Source organism: Perca flavescens, chromosome 11, assembly GCF_004354835.1.
Source record: "Perca flavescens isolate YP-PL-M2 chromosome 11, PFLA_1.0, whole genome shotgun sequence".
NCBI classification, from domain to species: Eukaryota; Metazoa; Chordata; class Actinopteri; order Perciformes; family Percidae; genus Perca; species Perca flavescens.
This window is the reverse complement of record NC_041341.1, coordinates 26,902,554-26,924,998: the sequence shown is the minus strand read 5'-3', so window position 1 is coordinate 26,924,998 and position 22,445 is coordinate 26,902,554. Positions and strand designations below refer to the sequence as shown.

Genomic DNA, 22,445 nt, shown 5'->3' with positions numbered 1-22,445 from the left:
CTTAAACCAGAGCAAAATAGGTATAAAACGCTGAGTGGAGCTGTTGGGTGCTATCTATGGCTTTGGATTTTGAGAAACACCTTTCATTTCACAGTCTGTCAAAAAAGCATTAACTCACATTTCTTTACATTTTTGTGTTAATTGAACCATTAGCAAGAGCCCACTAACGCACACAGACGTTTGAGGCTCTGCCTTCCTGTGTGTTTGAGCCCACAAGGTTTATGTGTTTAAGTAAAATGTTGCTAATCCATCCATCCATCTTCGTCCGCTTATCCGGTGTCGGGTCGCGGGGGGAGCAGCTCCAGCAGGGGACCCCAAACTTCCCTTTCCCGAGCCACATTAACCAGCTCCGACTGGGGGATCCCGAGGCGTTCCCAGGCCAGGTTGGAGATATAATCCCTCCACCTAGTCCTGGGTCTTCCCCGAGGCCTCCTCCCAGCTGGACGTGCCTGGAACACCTCCCTAGGGAGGCACCCAGGGGGCATCCTTACCAGATGCCCGAACCACCTCAACTGGCTCCTTTCGACGCAAAGGAGCAGCGGCTCTACTCCGAGCTCCTCACGGATGACTGAGCTTCTCACCCTATCTCTAAGGGAGACGCCAGCCACCCTCCTGAGGAAACCCATTTCGGCCACTTGTACCCTTGATCTCATTCTTTCGGTCATGACCCAGCCTTCATGAACATAGGTGAGGGTAGGAACGAAAACTGACCGGTAGATCGAGAGCTTTGCCTTCTGGCTCAGCTCTCTTTTCATCACAATTATTATGTTATAGCAATAATGTTGCTAATGGTTTAATAAAAAGAAACTTATTAGCAGAAAATTGATGAATGCTCACCCTATATTTGAATTTATTAGATTTCTATATTAGAATCGGCGTGAAAGACAACCATTTCCATTGCACTACATCTGGCAACCTACTGTGAGGATCATCAGCTCAGGGATTTAATAGTAGAATAATACTAGCAGTTTTAATATACTGTAGGTATTCAGTGTAATGGAAAGTTTTAGTGGGCATTATCACCATCTATTGTACATCTAAAAAAATAATACTTTTCACATGTCTCAAATAAGTTATCAATCTGGATAGGCCTACAGTTCAGACAAATTCTCATTGAGAATGATTACAGGTCAAGGTCTAGGCTTTGGTCATATCTATGGCTATGACAAAGGTCTGAAGTACCATATGATAGCCTGTTTCATCCTTCGCAGCCCAGCACTCCTGCGGACTTGATGTGATAATGGCGAGCATTTCAGACATGTTCCAGTTCCTATGACTCATGTCGCCAATTCCACAAGTCTGCAGGGCTGATTTTCAGGTTCAGGAAAAGCCATTTTATGGACATTCTATTAGCTTTCCTCTGGTGCAACCCACAGGCCAAAATGTGAACTTTACAAATGAGATACTGTGTATCCACTGAGCAGATTTTCTCTGACATTGCTGTCCTAATTCATGCTCCCGAGGGGATAAACCCTTTTGGTTTTTATGGACTTCCCTCCAGTGCCACCCTCAGGAAAAAAAATCCCCTCCTCCTCATGTTTGCTTCATTGAGCGTGTTTGTTATCATGGAACATAATAGTAAACAGCCTATAGTGAATGGCTGCAATATATAGCTGGCTTATAGCTTTTTAGAATGATGTTTCACAATGTTGGGCACATGTCAGCTTTTATTCTTCATTCTGCATCACATTATACTTGAGAGAAAAAAAATTGGATGAAAATCCAGTTTACAGTATGCAAGTATAAAGGGTGTCAGTGTAAAATCAGAATAAAATAAAATCACACACTAGAGTTGTGCTGAAATTTCTCTTTAACACTATGATGTCTAGATACCCCCATATTAAAACAGTTACAGCACTGTTATAGCTGGAAAGCACTGCAGCTGACCAAATTAGTAGTTACATTAGTTACATAGTTAGCTAGCAGCTAAATATTGCTCAAAAAGAAAGCAGATAGAGAGGGGTAATTTCACTGCAGTGGGACCCATTACAGGCATAACATTTAACATTTGATTTAAAAAGGACTGTTTTCTGTAAATGCCAGGCCCATTGGCTTTGAGGTGAAATTGCCCCCGTTATGAGTAGGTGACCCAGTGCCGTGGGTTACTGTGGTTACATCAAAGCAGTCATTATTTGGAAAGCCACATACAAAAATACCCTACATCCTGCTGGAGCACATCTGTAAGAGTACCAGGAGTGTATTTGCCCAGCAGGGACTGCCTCAATACATAATTGTCACCTGGATGTGACCCAACAACACAGGAATGGTCTCACTTGGAAGATATGACCATGGAGTGGAATGGCATGATATCAAGCTTTCACACATGGACATATTTCTATATTATAACCAGTGTTGTGCAAGTTACTGAAAATTTGTAATTAGTAACAGTTAAGTTACTTTTCTCAAAAGTAATTTAATTACAGCACAGTGGCTCAGTGGTTAGCCCTGCTGTCTCACAGCAAGTAGGCACTGTAACTGAAAATTAGCCAGCTGGCTAACACTGGCACATTTACAGAAATGTTGATTAATGGCCATTGTCATAAATAATAATAATAATAAAATAACTTTACCAAGTACTGCTTATATAAGTAACAGTAATTTCTGGGGAAAACAACTTTTGCATAACTTTTAAATATCTGCTTCAAGTCTCTTAGTAATGCACACATACAGTAGCTATATTATTTTAGTGTTGCTTTGGAACTGTGTGGGAAAAGACCACTGTCAAATTGAATCTATGATTGAACCCATTATCACTATGATGAGAAGTAAGCGGAACCAGGGCCGTAGGCAGCGTTTAGAAATGAGAGGTCCCGAATGTTGTCTTTTAATCGGGCTTACTTACTGCATTTCTGGAAAAGCAAAATTCATACCAAAATGACACCTAAAAACACAACCCAAGCTATACGCTATAAACAAGCTCATTATATTTAAATACATACAGAGGGACCCGTTGGCAAAAAAATACTTTTGTTAAATCTGCACACATTGTCACAATCAGTGAAAGTAAATAAATATATTTACTCAAGTAGCTACTGTACTTAAGAACAGTTTTGAGGTACTTGTATTTTGAATATTTCCACTAACTACTAAACAGTAGTATAGAACATTGTCTAAAACATTGACAAACTGCAACATTAAACTGCTCTTACATGCATTCGTTTGTGACAGAAACAGCATAATATAATCCTGCAAGCACTTGTACTGTTGATACTTTAAGCAGTTTACTGATAATACTTCTATTATTTTACTTCAGTACCATTTTTAATTCAGGACTTTTATAATAAAGTATTTACATTTACTAAAGGCGTTCACTCACCTCCCTTTTGTTGATTTCATGCATACAAAATGTGAAGCGATGCGACACATCAGCTGATATCCTTTAATCAATTGATACTGTATGAAATCTGTTAGTAGGTTAAACTTACCACATTTTTCAATGGCAAATCAAATCCACCATCGTCCTGCTGAAACAAGGTTTATTTTTGCATATATTTGTAAAAACCCAAGGGGTATAAAAATCTTTTATAGTACTGAACATACGTGAATTTGGTGCCAGACTGTGACAAGAGAATCACATTAACTTGTGCATTAGAGGGAGAAATGTGGTGGCATCCTCGACCTCCTGAACAGAATGATACTTTACACACCTATTTCACGAGACAGGTGTGTTGCAGAGAGACGAGAAGGTCAAAAGTTGCAAACAAACTCCTGCACACCATCTATCTTGCAAAAATACATTTATTTGCGGGGTTTCGGTGCTAGACCATCATACTGTTGACCTCTTGACCCATAGTAAGAGACATTACTGTGTAGAGAACAACACAAACATATGGATATGCCATGGACAGTAAAACAAAAACTAAAAAGAAATTTTAATGAGGCCAATATAGTTATGAAAAAACTGAATTCAAAAGGATATACACGCCTTGTTTCATCATGGTTGTTCTGTCAGTGACACACATTTTGCCTGCTTAGTTTGTTTGATATTAATGATCATTTAAAATTGTAGCCATTTAGCCAACAGCTGATAACAGATCTAATATGTAGGTCCATGGTGTAGCAGGAATTCATATCCAGACACATAAGTATGGTGTGGAGAGACAGAGGTCTACCTGTAAATGTGCTTCGGGGTATAATTTAGATATTATTTGAGAAGACAAATGTTACAGTGCTCCTTACTTTTATATTCTGAATTGCTTGTAAGTGTATATGCTGGGACACAATTTTTATTCATCACTATGTACACATCAAGTATATGTCGATGCACATTGCTGTACTGCAGTATCTTTTTATTACAGATTGTTCAAAATAACAAATGTTTCACTGTAAACCACAGCAGTTCACCCATAGCATCTTGTATTCAACATTTGCCTGAGATGAGCTTTTAAATTTAGTCTGATATTGTTAGATGTATTGTTCAAATTTGAAGCGTATCTGGCCCGTCAGATTCATGAGACACGCATGACTGAAAACAAGGCTAAAACATGACTGGTGTAGACAGCCTGGTAAACTGAAATGAAGAAGAAAAAAAACAGACTAACAAAAAACTAATTGGCACTCTGGTCTGGTGACTGAATAAAAATACTTAGGACAGAATACTAAAGGTGTGATGACTTAGGCAACACTGTTAGAGCATGTCCCTGGTTCTTAGAATGCAAGAGCAAGAAACGGACTGTAAATACTTCTTGAGCAGCATCTTGATTTCTTCTTGAGAAGTTGTGTCCACGAACATTTCCTCAGATGTTACCACAGCAGAAGTATACTTTCGGTAAACTCGTAGCCAATCCAACGTGTGTGTTAATGTACGCATGTATCAACGTGTGTGTTCAGAAGTACATGTCCTGGAAGAGGTTTCGTCCCATTTCAATGTAGGCCTCCTTCTCCTGTGCAGACATCTGCTCCACTAGCTCTGGCCTCTGGCTGACCTCTCGGTATGAGAACTGCCGGCCTCCCACCATCACCATCGGCTCATCCCCCACCTCCTCAAACTCATCATCATCCTCTTCCTCCTCGGCGGCCCGATGCTGAGTAGCTGTGGCAGGGGGAGGACCCAAGGGAGACTCGTCGTCTGATTCGCTGGTGTCGCTGTCGGAGTCGCTGGCGTTAGCTGTGGCGGAGACAAGCCCCTTGGTAGCAGTGCTTGCTCCACCTGCTCCTGCCGCACCCCTCTTTTCATGGATGAGCAGGGCGCGCATCACTTCCTCATTTTCATCTGCCTGACCAATTCCATGACCAGCTGCTACATCCTGGGCTCCGGGTACAATGTCTCCACCTGTGAAAACATTAAAATATACTTTTTATTCTTGTCATTCAATACCCAATTTCAATACCTAAGGAGTAAATTTCATCAGCGTCAGTGAGCCAACAAACACGCAGCATGCTTCTACCAAGATTTAATCATGCTGATGATTGGCTGTCTAACATTACACATCGTAGAAGAGAGCAGGAAAAACTCTTCATTAGGCACAGAGACAGGGCCCACATAGAAGGAGCTGAAAAAGAATTAAAAAGATTAGTGCCGTAATGTGTAATGATGTAATTTATTTTTGTTTCATGAAATTGGTATCGAAAAAAAGTATTGTTTAGGAACGGGTATCGAAGGCACGGTATTGGTATTGAAACTTTTCAAACGATACACAGTATTTTCAAATTGTGCCTGGAACGAGAAGTCAAGATCTTATGATGCTGTAAACTCCTACTTTGCAGCCTCAAGCATTAGGCTACTTACTGCAGCTCTGAATAGTGTTTTTAAACCACATCGCCTTTGGTTGTCATGTCGGTTTCCAGGCTCCAAAGGGCAACAAGATCATTACAGACAGATGCACAGAGACACACCTCAGAGACAGGACGTTTGGAAGGCATAATTCATGCAATTTCCCCAGGAATGGATTTTATTAATGAGCAATCCTTGCTCAGCCAAGCACTAATCAAGCCGCTGATTATTTCAATTAAGCAATTATGGTTGAATGGGAGTCTGGCCAGGCCTGATTGCGGCATGCCCTTGGGTAAAGAAACAATGTCAGAATACGATAGCTTGGCGAAGAACCACTCTGACAGAGGGAGATAACCTGGGGTGACCTGCAATAGCCTGTTTTGACTACAATGAGAACAGGGAGTGGAATTTAAGGTCATAGAAGAGCAGTCAAAAGGTGTGGGTCTGGATTGGGATCATCTCTGTCCATCCTGATCATCTTATTACTACTGGAAAGACCAAGTGCATTCCGCAAGCCTCACCGTGGACAGGCAAGAGCATTCATAATTAATGACAGTAAAAACAGAATCTGAGAGTGGGAGGGAATTGAATGTTAAATTTAATGTTTTCTGACTCATGGAGTGGGAGATCTCAAGATTATGGCAGAGAATTTGCTTGAAAGAGAAAAAAAAACAAAAAACAACTGCACCAATGTGGCATTACTTTGGGTTCAGCATAATTCAGCTGTGTGAAGGACATTTACATTTTTTGTGAGCCATCTACAGTACAGGCCAAACGTTTGGACACACCTTCTCATTCAATAAGTTTCCTTTTTATTTTCATGACTATTTACATTGTAGATTCTCACTGAAGGCATCAAAACTATGAATGAACACATATGGAATTATGTACTTAACAAAAAAGTGTGAAATAACTTAAAACATGTCTTATATTTTAGATTCCTCAAAGTAGCCACCCTTTGCTTTTTTATTAATAAGGGACAAAATTCCACTAATTAACCCCGACAAAGGACACCTGTGAAGTGAAAACCATTTCAGGTGACTACCTCATGAAGCTCATTGAGAGAACACCAAGGGTTTGCAGAGTTATGAAAAAAAGCAAAGGGTGGCTACTTTGAAGAATCTAAAATATAAGACATGTTTTCAGTTATTTCACACTTTTTTGTTAAGTACATAATTCCATATGTGTTCATTCATAGTCTTGATGCCTTCAGTGAGAATCTACAATGTAAATAGTCATGAAAATAAAGGAAACGCATTGAATGAGGTGTGTCCAAACTTTTGGCCTGTACTGTATATACATATATTTGTGTTACTATATTAAGTCTAAATTAATTCTAGAAGTAGATAGTAGTAGATTCATTTATTTATTTTTTTATCCACTATGGTACCAAGATGGTGCTAGGTGTATGTGACTATTATACAATTCTTCATACTCCCAATTCATGTTATTTGATTGTCCTCCAAAAGAAATGTGTCTGGTGCATTCTTTTTTGTTTTGCCGTCAAAATAGTGTGAAAGTTACATATTGACTGGTTAGTGCTTGATGACTTACGGTTCTTGAGGATGTCAGGCTCGCTGTATGCACCCTGCACGGTGCTCTGGGTCAACCAGACGGGCCTCTCCTTAGGTGCCTTGCCTTCATTGGCCTGTTTCTGCTGGTCTTCCTGCTCCTCCATGCTGATAACAACATTCTGGGTGTACATGTCAGCGTATGTTGCGCCTTTGTTAGACCAGGCTTCACGGTGCGGGCCTAAGTTTGCTCCTGCTGCTGCAGCCGCACGTTCACGGCTAGAGAAAATCAAATCAGTAAATATCTTTTAAACAACGCTCTTCAGCAGTTTAATTACTATGTGTAAACATAAAAAGTCAGTGTGTGTCATGTATTAAAGTTAAAAATGTTTCATGACTCAATAGAACAGAATTCAAAATGTGGCACAAACATCACTGCAGTTAGCAGAGGTGAAATTCCATTCGTTCTTTGTGATACTGCTTCAAGATGCGACTTGAGGACTGAACTGGTGCTGACTGAAGGGAATAAGTATTTAGAAGTAATAAGAATAGTAATATGAAGCTAACCTCTGCTTGAGAGCAGGAATCTCAGAAGGCTCAGGCTCCAGCAGGTCCTGGGACAAGTTAACATCTTCGGTCTCACGTAGCAGCGCATAGATGGGTTCGATCTGCTCATTGAAGCGCGCCACTAGTGTCCTGCCGTCAGGACACACAGATGCGTCCTCTTCTACTTCTGTCTGGCAGAAGGTGCAGTGAAATGTACCTGTGGGTCGAGAAAGAACAAGGTTTAAAAAAAAAAAAAAAAAAAAGCACGAGCTGATGTTGCGGTAACTTACCTGGCCAAAGCACACACCTTGTAACCCAAAGTCTTAGGACATGCCTAATAGGCATAGCCCAGACTATAAACTTACTTTGGAAAAAGTATGTGCAGAAATTAACATAGTCGGGAATGTGCTGTGGTTTTCATCAAACCAGAATGAACACACTGGCATGACTCCACAGATAAATTGATAGTAATAAGTACTTCTTCCCTGTGTGTGCCATTTATTTTTACACATTTTTACTGTATTATATCACACATTATATCACCATTATTTTTACCATGTTTTTATTGCCTATGCACATTGTGACCTTGTCTGTGAAAAGCGCTGTATAAATAAAATTGACTTACTTACAGATGTAAAAGGTGTGACACAATAAATCACTACACTCTTTTCTGTGATTTGGGGGTTTTATGTAGGCTACTTTAAATGTCCGCATTTATGATCGACATTGTGGTTTTTTAACAAATTCTGTGAGTCCTCAGTTCCGCTTACCATTGAACATCCATCTAAGTGTAGTTGTACCCAAAAACAACAATACCTTGTTGTTAATGACGCTGCAGGCCGCTCTTATACTGGGGGATTTAGCATTGCATGGGATTTGCGGGGGCTTTAAGACCTGCATCCTACAAGAAGGAGGAGGGCATGTTCGGCCATCTGCTTCTCTGGCTGATTTTAGTTTCAAGAATAGGAACTGTTCCAACATTACACAGACCCCATGTCTGCCTTGTGTCTGTGTGTGTTGTGTGTTTACGAGACAGAAAAAGAATGTGTGTGTGGGTGAAAAAATGAGGTCAGCGTACATGTGCTACTTGTATAACAATAATAAATGGTAAAAGAAAGTAACATATTATGCACTACTAAAAAAACACCAATTTTTTCAGCCAAAAGCTGGGTGGACCTACAGTACATATCAGGTGGAAGGTGTAAAAAAAAAAAAAAAAAAAAAAAAAAAACATGCATGTCCAACAACGAGAGGAGAGTACATTTGGACTATGAAAATTCAGAGCTCTCCTTTGTGGGTCAGAATGAGCTGGAAGACCAGTCATGTCATTTCTCATCCATGTGTGGTCAAAGTGAGTGTTGCTGGCCCCGAAGAAGCAACCAGTCCATCAGATTAGCACTATGTAAGCTCCAGGTATTCTATTTGTCAGCACCTATCAGGGTGCAGGGTTACTGCCTCCACAGCAAGATTTGAGGTATGTTGAAACAAGAGACAAGTGCAAAATAATTGGCAAGAGGTTTATAAATGTAAGAAGCCAACGGTATTGAAACAGTACCAGGAAACTCAGGCTTTTTCCAGCAAATACTTTTTTTTTTTTTTACAGTGTAGTGTTATTGTGCATTTTCTTTCCTCAAAACTAGTATTACTAGTGCAGTGCCCGTGCAAAATCTGTTTTTGTGTGCGTTTTTAGTAATTGTTGGTTTGAGTGCTCTGGTCCTGCGTGGTGCTCAGTCAGTGTGAGAGGAAGAGTGGCCAGAGCGGCAAAAGCCAATGTGTGCTTCTTTTACCGATATATATTTAACAATATCTTTTGCATTTCTTATGCAAACAACGTCAAACTTGGCCGCGCGCTTACTAGTTCCCGCATCAAGACACCTGTCAAGTCACACACACACACACTTCGATTTATTATAATGACATGTTTTTGCAGCGAAAGCAGTGATTTATTTAGTTGAAGTTGGCTTAAAGTTTAAGAATAATCCCTTTTACAATATTTCAACAGTATCACAATTATTTCAGCTTCTGTGGTAACTTCTGCTGCAGCTCAGTGTCCCAGCAAATGATAAAGAATAATAATAATTTTAAAAAAAAGACCACGACAGATCTGGCGGTCCCAACTGCAAAACACACAGCACACATAAAACTCACAGAATTCGGTTTAAGTAAGGGATTCAATATGGGATTCAATATGAGTTTCATATTTATTTATGTAAACCTCAACTCTAATTTTCAGACAAATCAACTATCATACACATATTGTAAGCCCATTACAACAGAGATTTAGAGTAGTTTAACACCCCCTGTAAATCTGGTCTTTGCTGACCTCCAGAGGTTAAACCGGTGTGAAACTATCAACCAGAGGGGGCAGCAAAACACTGCTCTTCAGCCTGGTGGCGTGCTTTAAACACTTGTGTAGCACAAGCTGTCTGTGTTTCCTAGCAACACGGCTGGTTGACTGGTAATCAACCGTTGGATTGGCAGACACTGACAGCACAGTGTCTGGTTCTGACAGACTCGAGAACGAATGCAGTTTATGAATGAACACAGTTTAGAGGAAAGGCTCTCTTTAAAAGTATGAAACATGCGCAATCCTCATCACAAGCGCAATATTCTTCTGTAGCATTATCATTCCATTTAAATGCGCATTTTCATGCATATTTAGCAAACAAGATGAAGTAAATTGTTATCATTACCGTGATAGCCAGAAATTCTGGGTGGACGACTTGCAGAAAATTAAACTCAATGATACGGCGAAGTCTGATATCCAGACCCCCATAATCAACTTCCCTCACGTCTTGCTGAATGGTTTTAGTACAGAGTGCAGCTCACCATTGGAAACTTACTTGTTTCAGGTCTTAAAACACAAGACTTTAAACCATTTCTATAACAAGATGAACACAGCATGTATCTTAGTTGTAAATGCTTGTCATGCCTTGGTTATGTCGATCGACTTATTTAAAAACCCAGTGTGAGTCTTTGTCTACCCTAAAACGTATCAGGGCCTTTTAGCTTTATCTTCCCTTTTAATTCTGCATATCTCCACCCACACTCTGCCTAAGGTGATTAAGACTTGCTGGTTGCTTCTGTTACTCACATGTCAAACACATGCACACACACACACAAAATATAATGGATAGCTCCTAGTGATAAGTGATGCGATGCTCATTTAGAAGCAAGGTTTTGGACAGCTGCCAGCCCATATTGCGGCAGGGTGAGAATCAGATTTTACTTCAGGCCTTAGGTTGTGATAGCAAGTCATTTCAAATACACTTAAAGACCACCTAAGATCCACACCTAAGATGACAATACCTAAGAAATGTAAATGTATCCAAACAAAAATTTTGCCAAGTATTCAATTCCTCGGTTTAATTTGAGCTAAATAGCCCCACTAGCAAATATATGGACTGGATTACTTAACACCTTTTGATCAAGTGTCATAGGTAGACTGAATGTAATGGTTGTTCCTTGTCTTATTCTTTCTACGTTTTTCTTCTGTTGACAAAATAAAAAGACAAATGATACTTTTTTGGTACACAAATTTAACGAGACTTACTTACAGATTACAGTTTCCATTCTAGGTTATATATTGACTGTAGCAAGAAGCCACAACCTACAAAGGGATTAATCACAAGAAAAAAAAAACACTCACATTAGGTCTCCTTCCCCTCTGATTTAAAACAAACAAACTAAGGTGTCATTTACCTCATCTTGTGCAAGTGATGTTAAGGTCCAGACACACCAAGCCGATAATCGGCAGTCGGACAGTCTGGCGAGGTCAGTGACTCGAGTCTGTTCAATGTGTTTGGTGCCGTCGTCAGTCGGAGGTTTGACATGTATGATCGACAGGGCGGGCACTGCCGGCAGTCGGACTCAAATGACCAATCTGATTGGTAGAGTGCTAACCCCGAAACGGGGAGTGGAACGAGCGTGACTAGAGTCTCTCAAAATCTGACAAAAATCTTTTAAACTGACCTTTGTCGATCTGAAATGAAGACCAATTCATCAACTGCACGGCCTATTTCTCTCTTAAAATGTTTTCAAAAAAACAAGTTTCGGTGAACTATTTTAGTACAATATGAGATCGTATTCTGAACAACCCGCCATGACAGTCTGTATTTGAATTTCCGGAGAAACCAGACCCACGTGACGCGTTCGTCCAATCAGCTGCCGGTTTCCATTTTTGGGAGACAATACTGATTAGCGCCGCCTGCTGTTACGGAGACGTATTACGTCTTGTCTCTTTGGTGTGTTCCGAGGCCCTTTTTTGACCAACTCAGCGAGACTGATCAATCCAACTGCCTTTTCTGTAGAGGGTCGGCTGTCTGGTCGGTGTGTCTGGGCCTTTAGTGTTAAAATACTTGACAGGTCTTGAGATCACATTTCAATATTCGTTGACTACCCCGAGTTCATTTTTCTTCCTAGCACAGACAACTGCACAAGGGTGAAACCATTTGACTGGGTCTCCTAAAGAGCAGTCTTTTCCAGACAATCAAATTGTCAGGCAGCACTGAAATTGAACAGTGTTGTTAATAAAATAAAAAAAAAATAACCTTCACACCTTTATGGTTAAAGGTGAGGTTCTTAAGAACATCTTGAAAAAAACAAGAAAAAAAACAGTGTAGTTATTTGCTTACTGCATTCATGTGCAAAAGTCTGACACACTAAGGAAAGGTACTTTCAATCATATTATACTGTAAATAGTAAATTAACATTTCCACATAACTTTTTCATAGTCAAGTATATTGAAGATAAACACCACCAATGTGCCACACAGCTGTAGATAATTAGTTATTGACTCAATATTTACCTGTCATGGGGTCAAACAGCTGGTTGGCCTCTAGGTCAGTGAAGGTGGAGAAGCAGCAGGGGCAACGAAAGGAGGCACGGTTGGTGGAGTCTCGCTCATCCGTCTCGATGCGCCGCCGCATGTGATCCAATTTATACTTTACCACGTTGACCAGTACCCTAAAAAAAAAAAAAAAAAAATCTGGTTGGTAAGGCTTTTTAGTATGCAACATGTTGACACGGGAGGATAAATAGATTTTTTTTATGTGGATAACAATAGAAAAAACAACAAAAAAACAATACATCTATTCTATATAACAATATATTTTTATGTAATTAATTTTAAGGATAGTTTCTCGTGTTTTAGCACTAAAAAAAAAAAAAAAAAAAAAAAAAAAAAAAAGTGCTGTAAATGACATTCAGAACATTAATAAGGCAGCAATCACCTATTTGCTAAGCAAAGGTATAGTGGAGTAATGGTGTCCTGAGCAGAGAATGAATGCACAATGCACGCATACTCAGAAGTCTGCTGTTGCTCAACCGATAGCGGGAAGAAGTGTTAACCTTATAACATTCAAAAAAGAAGGTGTAAGGACAACAAAATCACACATTTTGCATATCTAGTTATTTTGGACCAAAAGTATTGAAATTGTGGATAGCCTTGTTTTGTAAGCTTCCCAATATTTAGAGAACCATACTGTTATGTTTATCTTTGAAGATGATATACGTCTTTAGGTGAGGTGGTGGTCCAATACAGGTCAACATGGAGGGCCCCTGTCTCCTGAGTGATTGGTCATTCTGGTTAATCAAACCACATTCTAACACTCTCTCATACTGCTCAACAAGTAGGTAAATATTTGGTCAAATTGAAAGGGGTGAGGTCAGGAAGGCATTGATTTGTGACAGAATCTGCCCCCCCCCCCTTTGTATTCTTACATCATCATTATTATTATTATTATTATTATTATTATTATTATTATTATTATTATTATTATTATGTTGTTGTTGTGTGTTACTATGTGTATTATCTGCACTGTCGCAGTGCAAACCAAAAAGAAAATAACCACCTGTAGTTGATGAAGTAGTAGTTATGCCGTGTTGTCTTGCCATCAGGGGCCGTTTCCACTCTCATGCGGCACTTGACAAACTTGTCTGCCTTCAGGGTGTTGAGTACTGACCGCAGCTGTTTACGATCAAACTTGAGCAGCTCCAGCATGTCCTCCTCCCGTACACATGGGTTGCGAATGAGCACATCCAGGGCCAAGGCATGTTCAACTCCATAGAAACCCCTTACGACCTGCTTGGCTAGCCGCTTAAGTGCTGCAGGGACCTCGGTCAGTAGCTCTGGTTCTATCATCTTCTGCTGTGGAGAGAGAGGAGACCTTTTGAGTAAAGATCTGAGACAGCAGGCAGGAACTTTAGTGGAACAGAGCACAGTGCCAGAGACTGTATAGTTTAGTAGTACTAGGTATGTAACCTTAATCACTCAATGCCTAGGAGGGCATTAGGTTACATTTAGAAGCAAATGAAAGATTGAGCACCATAAATACACTGATGTGCAAATTGTTTTTAGAATAACGTTCCATCCTCTTTACTTGATCCTTTCCCTTAGGAAGAGGTATTGCTTGAATGCAATTCCTCTGCTAAAGTGCTAAATTATCATTATGTCCTGTTGCATTGTGACAGCATATAAGAAGTGGTGGTTACTGCCAGACCTGAACCTGATCTAAACTGGCTGTTGGATAGTGTCAATTTAACTAAACTAGCTAAATTGAACAAAGACAAATTAGTGAAAAATGGAGCTAGTTGGCGGTTACATTAACTAGCTAGCTAGCTGGTGGGGACACTACAGTTAGCTAGCAAGTAAAGTTAAAGACCGTTTACCAATAAGCCATCATCTTACGTTTTGTTTTACATTAGAATGCCGGTGTTAACTAAACCTTAACGATGCAGCCACATGAAGTTAGTTTGCAGAAATCCAAGCCTTACCCGATACACTTAAACGTTAAAGTTGTTTCACCAATACACCAAAGCCAGTGCCACCGCTCACTTAGGTCATTTCAGTGTACGCTAACTTTTCTCTCTAACAAACACAGCTAAAGCTCACTAGACACATTTTTATTTCCGAATCCTTAAACTGCTAGGTTAGCTAGCGTGCTTCCTGACTTTTTGAGAACACAACCTCGGAAATAAAACCAACACCGCAACAAAGGTTGCATTCAATAGCCAATCGTAGCAAAGGATTGTTGATTGATATATATTTGACGAATGGCTCTGCTTCCTGTCTAACCAATCAGATTAGATAAATAACATTTGCAGGCGGGGTTTCCACTGTTTTCTTCCGGGACGCCTCTGTCACCAAAAAAAAAAAAAAATGGCTTCTCTTGACAGGGTAAAAGTATTAGTTTTAGGAGATTCCGGTAAGTTAAGTAATTTTCGCAATGTAGACTATTATTTCAACCTGTCTGCTTATTTATAAATACATGTATTTGTTCTGGGTAAATAACACGCGGTTTGTAACCTTTGTTATCTTTAATTAGGGGACCTTAAACTCAGAAAGTCTGTTGTTGTTAGTGGCTCTGTAGACCTGCACACCTGACGCAACATAATTATCGTATCTGCTGAATTTGGGATAAAGGTGGACCATCGACCCTTAATTTAAAAGCAATAATTGCACCCTTTATATTGTATTCACACTGGCCACTGCCGACCTAAAATGGTTGTATTTGCGTGTATAAGAAATTCTATGTTTGACGAAGTAAAAAGCGACACCAAACAGCTCGTTAAAAATATTTACTGATGTTCTACAAGGTATATTCTTCGATGGAAACGAAGGCTATGTTACACTGACCTGTTTTTACAATTGAGTTGTGTCATCATACGTAAGTGAACCACGTCTCCATGGACCTTTTTCACAGCAGACATTTTTGACTTTTGACTGGAAAAGCACAGCTGAAATTGATAACCTTAACGATGGCTCAATTCCATCAAGTGAGTCAGGATGCACAATACCAGGGCCTCTCCTAAGTGGAATGCAGCCATCATGAATGGTTTTGAATACACCTGTGCTTTTCCTACTATGACATGTCAACATGTCTGCTGTGAAAAAGGTCTATTGTCTTGCAATCAGTAGTAGCAACTTTATAGCATTACATCAAGACTGAAAGCCACAAATTATGATATACCATACAAAATGCGTGTCTTGGAGTCATTGCATGAGTGTACTGATCCCATCAAAACTGTCAGTCATCCACCCACATTTTTTTATCTTTTACAGGGGTGGGTAAGTCTTCCTTGGTCCATCTGCTATGTCAGAATCAGGTGTTAGGAAATCCATCATGGACTGTTGGTTGCTCTGTGGATGTACGGGTAAGCAGGTTGAACACCTAATTTACAAAATGTAATTAAGAAAAGGTATAAAATTATGGTTCTGTCCTTTTAAATAAGCCTCTATAATAAACTATAATAGATGCTTCATACAACTACCTTTTTTAAATAACACAAAGGCTGAAATGTTGGAACCATTTAAAAAAATAAATAAACTCAATTACAGGTGCAAGACTATAAAGAGGGTACCCCAGAGGAGAAAACCTACTACATTGAACTCTGGGATGTCGGAGGATCTATTGGCAGTGCCAGCAGCATCAAAAGCACCAGAGCCGTCTTCTACAATTCAGTTAATGGTAAAGATGGATTTTCTATGATTTATTAATCGGAGATCATTAGCGTTGCTGTTATTTAGTTGTTATCTTCTTCTTCTTTTTTCTCTATTCAGGAATTATGTTGGTACACGATTTAACAAATAAGAAATCCTCTCAGAATCTCTACCGCTGGTCACTAGAAGCTTTAAACAAGGATTCCTCGCCAACAGGAGTCATTGTCTCAAACGGGTAAGTACTGTGTCATGGTATTGTTTGTATGGCAAATAAACTGTATACACGTTGATACAGTTGTAAAAGTTAGATATTAAGTTGTGACTGAAAATGGTGGATACTGGGGTGTTAAGTCATATTATTGTCTCCCTGCAGTGACTATGATAGAGAGCAGTTTGCTGAGAACCCAGTGCCTTTGCTGCTGATTGGCACCAAGTTTGACCAGATCCCAGAGAATAAACGCAATGAAGTTCTCACTCGGACGGCCTTCCTGTCTGAAGACTTCAATGCAGAGGAGATCAATCTCGTAGGTCAACTTTTTCATTTCAACAAGCTCTGACCTAAAGCCCATTTCAAACATGCAATCTAGAACATTGCTGGCTTCATCTTTGTGTTGAAAAAGCAGCTTTTTGACATTCAAACATAGGGTCTCTGTTAAAAAAAAAAAAAAAAAAAAGTTCCACAAAAACATTGTTTTACTATAACACAACCTTTACACATAAAGCTGCGATGCTTGAGTGGTATTTGGCATCTAGTACACAAAAGAGAGCACAGAGCTCCTTTCCCTTCTCACCACAGTGGCAGCACTGCTGGAGAACAGCATATAGTTGGAAAATAATGATATGAAAGAAGAAGTTCTCGGTTCTCTCACAAGCTGTATCGGTTATGGATAGTCTCACTTGCCAGACCTATCTCCACAGCGCTGTGGAGTAAGGCCTAGTCCCTCCATACATACACTCCTGGATAGGAAAAAAACACGACCTGGGTTGTTTGCATTTCTTAAAACCAATCACAATCGTGTTGGTTGGTGTTAAGCTCGGACACAGTGGCGGTGGATCTGCAAAATGGTCTCTGCAAGGAACTGGTTTTGGTGGAACATTTGCACCCCACAAATGAAAATGCCACATAATATACAGTATTAAATTAACTGTTCCACAATACAGTAAAGTGAGCTATATAAATTCTACAGAGTTCATTTTGTAATAAGGCCTGAGGACTGAATTGAATTTGCATTCAAAATATTTTTGTAATATTTTTTCTGTTTAGGATGAAGTTTGAATGGTGGTTATTTTCTAATATAAACTTGTTTGTGACATACATGTAATGTGGCAGCTCGCTAATGCATAAAAACAAGTTACTTCTTGGGTTGATCATCCAGCAGTAAATTTAAATCTCTGCATTATAAACGGTCACAAAAAAAAAGAAAATGAAAGGGATCCACAGTACAATAGCAACCATGGCCATTTTACCATTTTTTATTAGAATTATTTATTATTTTTTTGTTTTTTTTTTAAAAACACATGCCATCAGAACAATTTAAAAGAAATACATAGACATTCTACACATACGGTTGTAGGATTTCACCTGAGAAAGAAAAGACTAACTTTTTTTCTTTATGTCTGTGGCTGAAGTGCTGTTTTGTTTTCCCAGGACTGCACCAACCCAAGATACCTTGCTGCAGGCACATCAAACGCAGTGAAGCTTAGCAGGTTCTTTGACAAGGTGAGAACCCAGACTTCTGTAATGCAACGTGTTATTTTCTGTTTCTGTAGATTGTCTTTACAATAAATGCAGTATGTAAAGGAACTTATTATTCATAACCTTAAAGACCATATGGACGAATGTCATTCAGCCTCCCTCAATCTATCAAATATTTAAGAATTTCCAACAATAATTTGATATTGATGCAGCGCTCAAATGATAGTTTTACGTTGAAGGAAGTGGCGTAACTATTTGTTGTTGGTAATTCAATTTCAACGAGGAATATTGCAGTATATAACATTCCAAACAACTTTTACTTTGTCAAGTAGGCCTAGTTACTCTTTTATATTGAAACGGAATACTAACTCTTTTTTTTTCTTTTCTTTTAACATGCTTACACAATAATAACTTTTTTACGACACAATGTATGACGTAAGGATACTTTTTAAACAGAAATAAGAAAATCATGTTGATATCTGGAAATCTCTGGAAAGGAGATGGAGACTGAACAAATGCTGAGTACAATGAGTTCAGACTAATGCAGCTTTATTCACACAACAAACAAACATACTTTCATGAAAGAGAGAACAGTTGACATGCACCAAATGTATATGCCAAGGTTTCTCCTAGAAAGGAAGATAACCATGTGTACACCCTCCTAAGAGCATGTACCCATAGTGTCTCTACAAACATCAGAATAACTCCTCCTTTATACTTTTTGTCCTCACACACTTCAAGCTATCTATTTCAGTGCAACAGTTTACTCTTAAACTACACCTTTTATGGCACGTGCTTCTAATAGATTCCCACATTCCTGGCTCCAATTCCTCTGTGTGAAAGTTGTACCCAAACTCATAATAGATTCTACACATTCTTATGGGGGAAGGTTGTCCCTTCAAGACTAACCTTCTTGTAGTACACTACATACAAGATATAAAATACATTTGAAACATGGCTGAAATATCCAACCTATCACATGTAATGTTTTTTATTGTTGTGTTGTATCAAGTTTGTAACTTGTGTCTTGACATTGAATTAATATTACAGTCAAGTGGGTAACTTCAAACATTCGTCTTTTCAGTACAACGTTCTCTATTGCCAATGTACATATGGGTATGTGAGTATTGTATTTAAAAAATACAGCCTCTTAATCTTAACCTATGTCTTAACAGGTAATCGAGAAGAGATATTTCACAAGAGATCCAAGTCAGGTGAGTTCTTCAGTCTTTGTTTTTTGTTTTGGTAAAGGAAAATCTTCACCTAATGAAACTGAATTCAGTTGTGACTGAGGAGAATTTTAAGGTGAATGGTTTCTTTAAAACAGCACATCCCTTTAACTCTCTCTGCAGATGCCGGGTTTCACAGACAGAAAACGGTTCAACTTCAAAAGTTTGCACTATGACTGAAACGCCATGAACGCAACAGCAGTGGTCTGTGGTTTGGCTGTAATGCCTTGGGGCTTTTACACCACAAAGCACACTCACTGACATACTTTGTGTACCTCCCCCCCACCTGCCTATTGTTTTTTTCACTGCCATTTCTTCTTCATGCAAATCCTTCTCAACACTTTTTCATCTGCTGTGTGTAAAGATTTAAATTCCCGCTGCAAAAAATAGAATTACAAAATAATAGAATAGTTCATAGAATAATAAAGATAAATATGTACATTCAGTTTAGCACATTTCAGAAATGAAGAAACATGCAAGATGATGTCAAAGGGCATAGGCACATCCTATAAATGTACAGTGAGATTTTGTGTTAAATCAAAAAGTTTTTAATTCCATTTTCTTTTTTTTATACATTCAGTTTATTTCACATGCAAAAACATTACATATACCAGTTTCTTGAATAATTTTTTTCAAAACTAAAACTACTATCATTCACATTCTCTAAATGTTTGCTGTGTTATTTAATAAGCAAGTGAAGAAAGAACAACATTCTTGTCCTCCTGAATAGTGGCTCATGCAACGTTCCCCAATCACTTCATCACTTTCTTAATCCAGGGGAGAAAGAAATTGACTTTAGTGAAGACATGGGGATACTGGGGATCATTACAATCAGATTTATAGGTAAAAGCTGTTAAACCCTGAGGCTTGCTGTTGCAGATAAGTGGTCCACCGGAGTCCCCCTAAGAAAAAGGCAGCAGAAAGAGTTGATTGAGTAGACTGCAAAAAAAGATGAATTAAACTTGTTTTTGATTAATAAAAGAAATCAGTTTTCAGCATATGTGATGTATTTTGTAAATGGTTGGTTACTTATTTGCTTGTCTGCTTTAAATAGGGTTAGATTACCTGGCAAACCCCTCCCTTCTTTTTGTCAAATCTGGTGCATATCATGCGGTCAGCATAGAAGTATTCTTGCCATTTATTTTTGCACTCAGCGCTGAATTGCATCTTCTCCGTGGTCTCCTCAGTACTTTTGAGTCAGGCTTATTGACTCCAGTTCGCCCCAGCCAGCAACGACACAGTTAATGTTGGCTGGGATTTTCCCATCTTTCTTAGATAGTCCAATGGTCTTGACATATTTATTCAGTGTGGCATTGTTTTTTAACTGTGAAAGAAAACCGTGTAATTCACGATACAGTTGTCAGTCAGACATTTCAATGTGTGTTTATGTTCTCTTAAGCAACATTGAGGTTTTAAGATGAAACATTTTATCCCCACATCCTTGAGTGCAAATGTGTGAAATCATCTTGTGCAGCTTTTACTCTAAACAACACAGTATGAAGAAATGCATCCACTACATTCATTGCACATATAACTTTACAGAAAAAATTAGTAATTTTTAAACACCCAAGTTTTGATGTGAACTTTTACACAGTTTTAGTTTACCTCTAGTAACATGATATCATAATCATATTTTTCAGTGATGAATTTCGGATGTGGATGGTACTTAGCCACTTGGATCCTTTGCTGACTTTTCTCTTTCTTGCTAATGTCATGTGCTCCAAGTACCACCGTCAGGGGACCATATCTGACAAACAAGGGTACAAATAATGTAAATACATTTAATTGTACTAAACTATTATACTTAGCACTTTACACTTTAAATGGGACTGAAAACAATTGATGATTAAGTTTAATATTACTATAATGACTTGAAAATACACCCCTGATAGCATTCTGTCTTTCTCTTAACCCCAGGCTATGACAAACATGGCATTCATGAAATACGATATCCCATTAGAATTGTTCAAATATAAGATATTAAAAGTGACTAACAACAAATCCTTTGCAAATTACAAATATGGTAATAAAACATTGATTTAAAGGCAAATAATTAGTACCCATTAACTTGTTAATTTTTTTGTGACATCAAAAACATTTTGTGCATTGGTGCACAATAAACTCACTTTTTGCAGTGTGCTGCAGTTAGAACAAAGTCCTCCCGAATAAGTATCCCGCCACATGTATGGTGTTCACGAACCTGGAGTGATGCCATGTAGGGTTTGGAATGAGGCTTTGCAACCTTCCCACCCACTATGCCACTCTCAGAAGCCCCTTACGTGAGGAGAGATGGTCAATTAATACACCGATTACGAGATACAAAATCCTCAACAGCCAAAAGATTATTGTTATAATTACATAACAAAAAAAGCCAAGTAATATTATTCATTTCAACCTTTCAGTCCCTAAAAAGGCTATAATCCTTAAAAAATTATATTATTATAAGGATTTTATAAGGTCACTTCTCTAACGGAAATACATTTGAAGGACATTTTATCTCATCTTACCAGTGAGGGAGAGCAGCTGAAAGAAAAATATAATGCCGTATGCGTTGGCCATGGTCGTGCAGAAGTAAAAGATGAAAAGTGTGTCTTGCAGTGCTCCCCCTACCACCTTTTGTAGTCAACCTTCTAACTCTCACAACGGAACATTTGTGGGCAGGTGTCATTCTTTCAAAAAAAAGAGACGAGATCACACCTTTCTTACTGCAGCATGATTGAAACCATTTCATAACACCAGATAAAACTGTCAACTTGTCATTTGAGTTGGCAGGCATACTTTGTTAACCCTTGTGTTGGTTTCCCTTCAAGCATGCAACCTGTTGTCCTCCTGGGTTAACCCTTTTTAAGATGCTTTTTTTATTTTTTGGTGCTTTTTTTTTCACATTCATACCTGGAAGCTGCCCAGTACAACCACAGTCTGATCTGCTGGCCATTGAGCAGCTCCACTGGAGTGGTTGGGGTTAAGTGCCTTGCTCAAGGGCACCTCAGTGGTGTTATTGAGGGAGGGACAAGCGCTGCTCTTTTCACTTTCTCCAACCACATTTTGTCCTGTCGGTCTGGGGATTGAACCAATCTCGCTTCTTTAACCACTAGGCCACCACTGCCCACATCAACTTGTTACCACTAGTTTTAAATTTGTTTCTTTTCATTCATTGTCAAGAGACCTCATTTATATGAAATGATACCACATTTTTTAGTTAAAAAATGAAATTATTAATTACGATTGAGTGGATAATCACAGACTCTTTAGTTTAGTCAGGATACTGTTTTGAAACCATTTAATTTTTTTTTTCATGTGCTATACAAAT

General features: G+C 38.8%; 3 protein-coding genes across 6 annotated transcripts; 1 reads left to right on the top strand and 2 right to left on the bottom strand.

Annotated features, from left to right (window-relative positions):
• Positions 1-4,272: 4,272 nt before the first annotated feature.
• On the bottom strand, positions 4,273-15,513 carry LOC114564558 (general transcription factor IIE subunit 1). 4 transcript variants are annotated; one of them, XM_028591963.1, is made up of 6 exons: positions 15,407-15,513; positions 13,623-13,918; positions 12,578-12,735; positions 7,792-7,987; positions 7,268-7,503; positions 4,273-5,272 (listed from the first exon to the last, which is right to left on the bottom strand). In XM_028591963.1, exons 2-6 carry the CDS (start codon positions 13,910-13,912, stop codon positions 4,827-4,829), a joined length of 1,326 nt encoding a protein of 441 aa, XP_028447764.1. In that variant the 5' UTR covers positions 13,913-13,918; positions 15,407-15,513; the 3' UTR covers positions 4,273-4,826. The 4 variants fall into 4 exon arrangements, with proteins under 4 accessions (XP_028447764.1, XP_028447765.1, XP_028447763.1 ...); XM_028591964.1 differs by having other exon boundaries at positions 13,623-13,915; positions 15,407-15,503; XM_028591962.1 differs by lacking the exon at positions 15,407-15,513 and adding an exon at positions 14,545-14,794.
• On the top strand, positions 14,929-20,133 carry LOC114564561 (rab-like protein 3). The gene is made up of 8 exons (XM_028591967.1): positions 14,929-14,975; positions 15,833-15,924; positions 16,109-16,238; positions 16,331-16,445; positions 16,584-16,734; positions 17,859-17,930; positions 19,082-19,120; positions 19,259-20,133. The coding sequence occupies exons 1-8, from the start codon at positions 14,930-14,932 to the stop codon at positions 19,313-19,315; spliced, it is 702 nt and encodes a 233-aa protein (XP_028447768.1). The 5' UTR covers position 14,929; the 3' UTR covers positions 19,316-20,133.
• LOC114564560 (granzyme B-like) lies at positions 19,704-21,761 on the bottom strand. The gene is given in 6 exon segments (XM_028591966.1): positions 19,704-20,037; positions 20,201-20,332; positions 20,334-20,459; positions 20,741-20,882; positions 21,262-21,409; positions 21,643-21,761. Coding segments are annotated over 6 exon segments (750 nt in total). The 5' UTR covers positions 21,695-21,761; the 3' UTR covers positions 19,704-19,887.
• Positions 21,762-22,445: the final 684 nt, after the last annotated feature.

Excerpts from the sequence above, each read along its gene's own strand:
- LOC114564561 (XM_028591967.1), top strand. The coding sequence starts at position 14,930 with ATGGCTTCTCTTGACAGGGTAAAAGTATTAGTTTTAGGAGATTCCG. Across the intron at positions 14,976-15,832 it reads ATTAGTTTTAGGAGATTCCG|GGGTGGGTAAGTCTTCCTTG; the intron begins GTAAGTTAAGTA and ends TATCTTTTACAG. Across the intron at positions 17,931-19,081 it reads TTAGCAGGTTCTTTGACAAG|GTAATCGAGAAGAGATATTT; the intron begins GTGAGAACCCAG and ends ATGTCTTAACAG.
- LOC114564558 (XM_028591963.1), bottom strand. The coding sequence starts at position 13,912 with ATGATAGAACCAGAGCTACTGACCGAGGTCCCTGCAGCACTTAAGCGG. Across the intron at positions 7,988-12,577 it reads GCTGTTTGACCCCATGACAG|GTACATTTCACTGCACCTTC; the intron begins GTAAATATTGAG and ends CTCGACCCACAG. Across the intron at positions 5,273-7,267 it reads GCCTGACATCCTCAAGAACC|GTGGAGACATTGTACCCGGA; the intron begins GTAAGTCATCAA and ends ATGTTTTCACAG.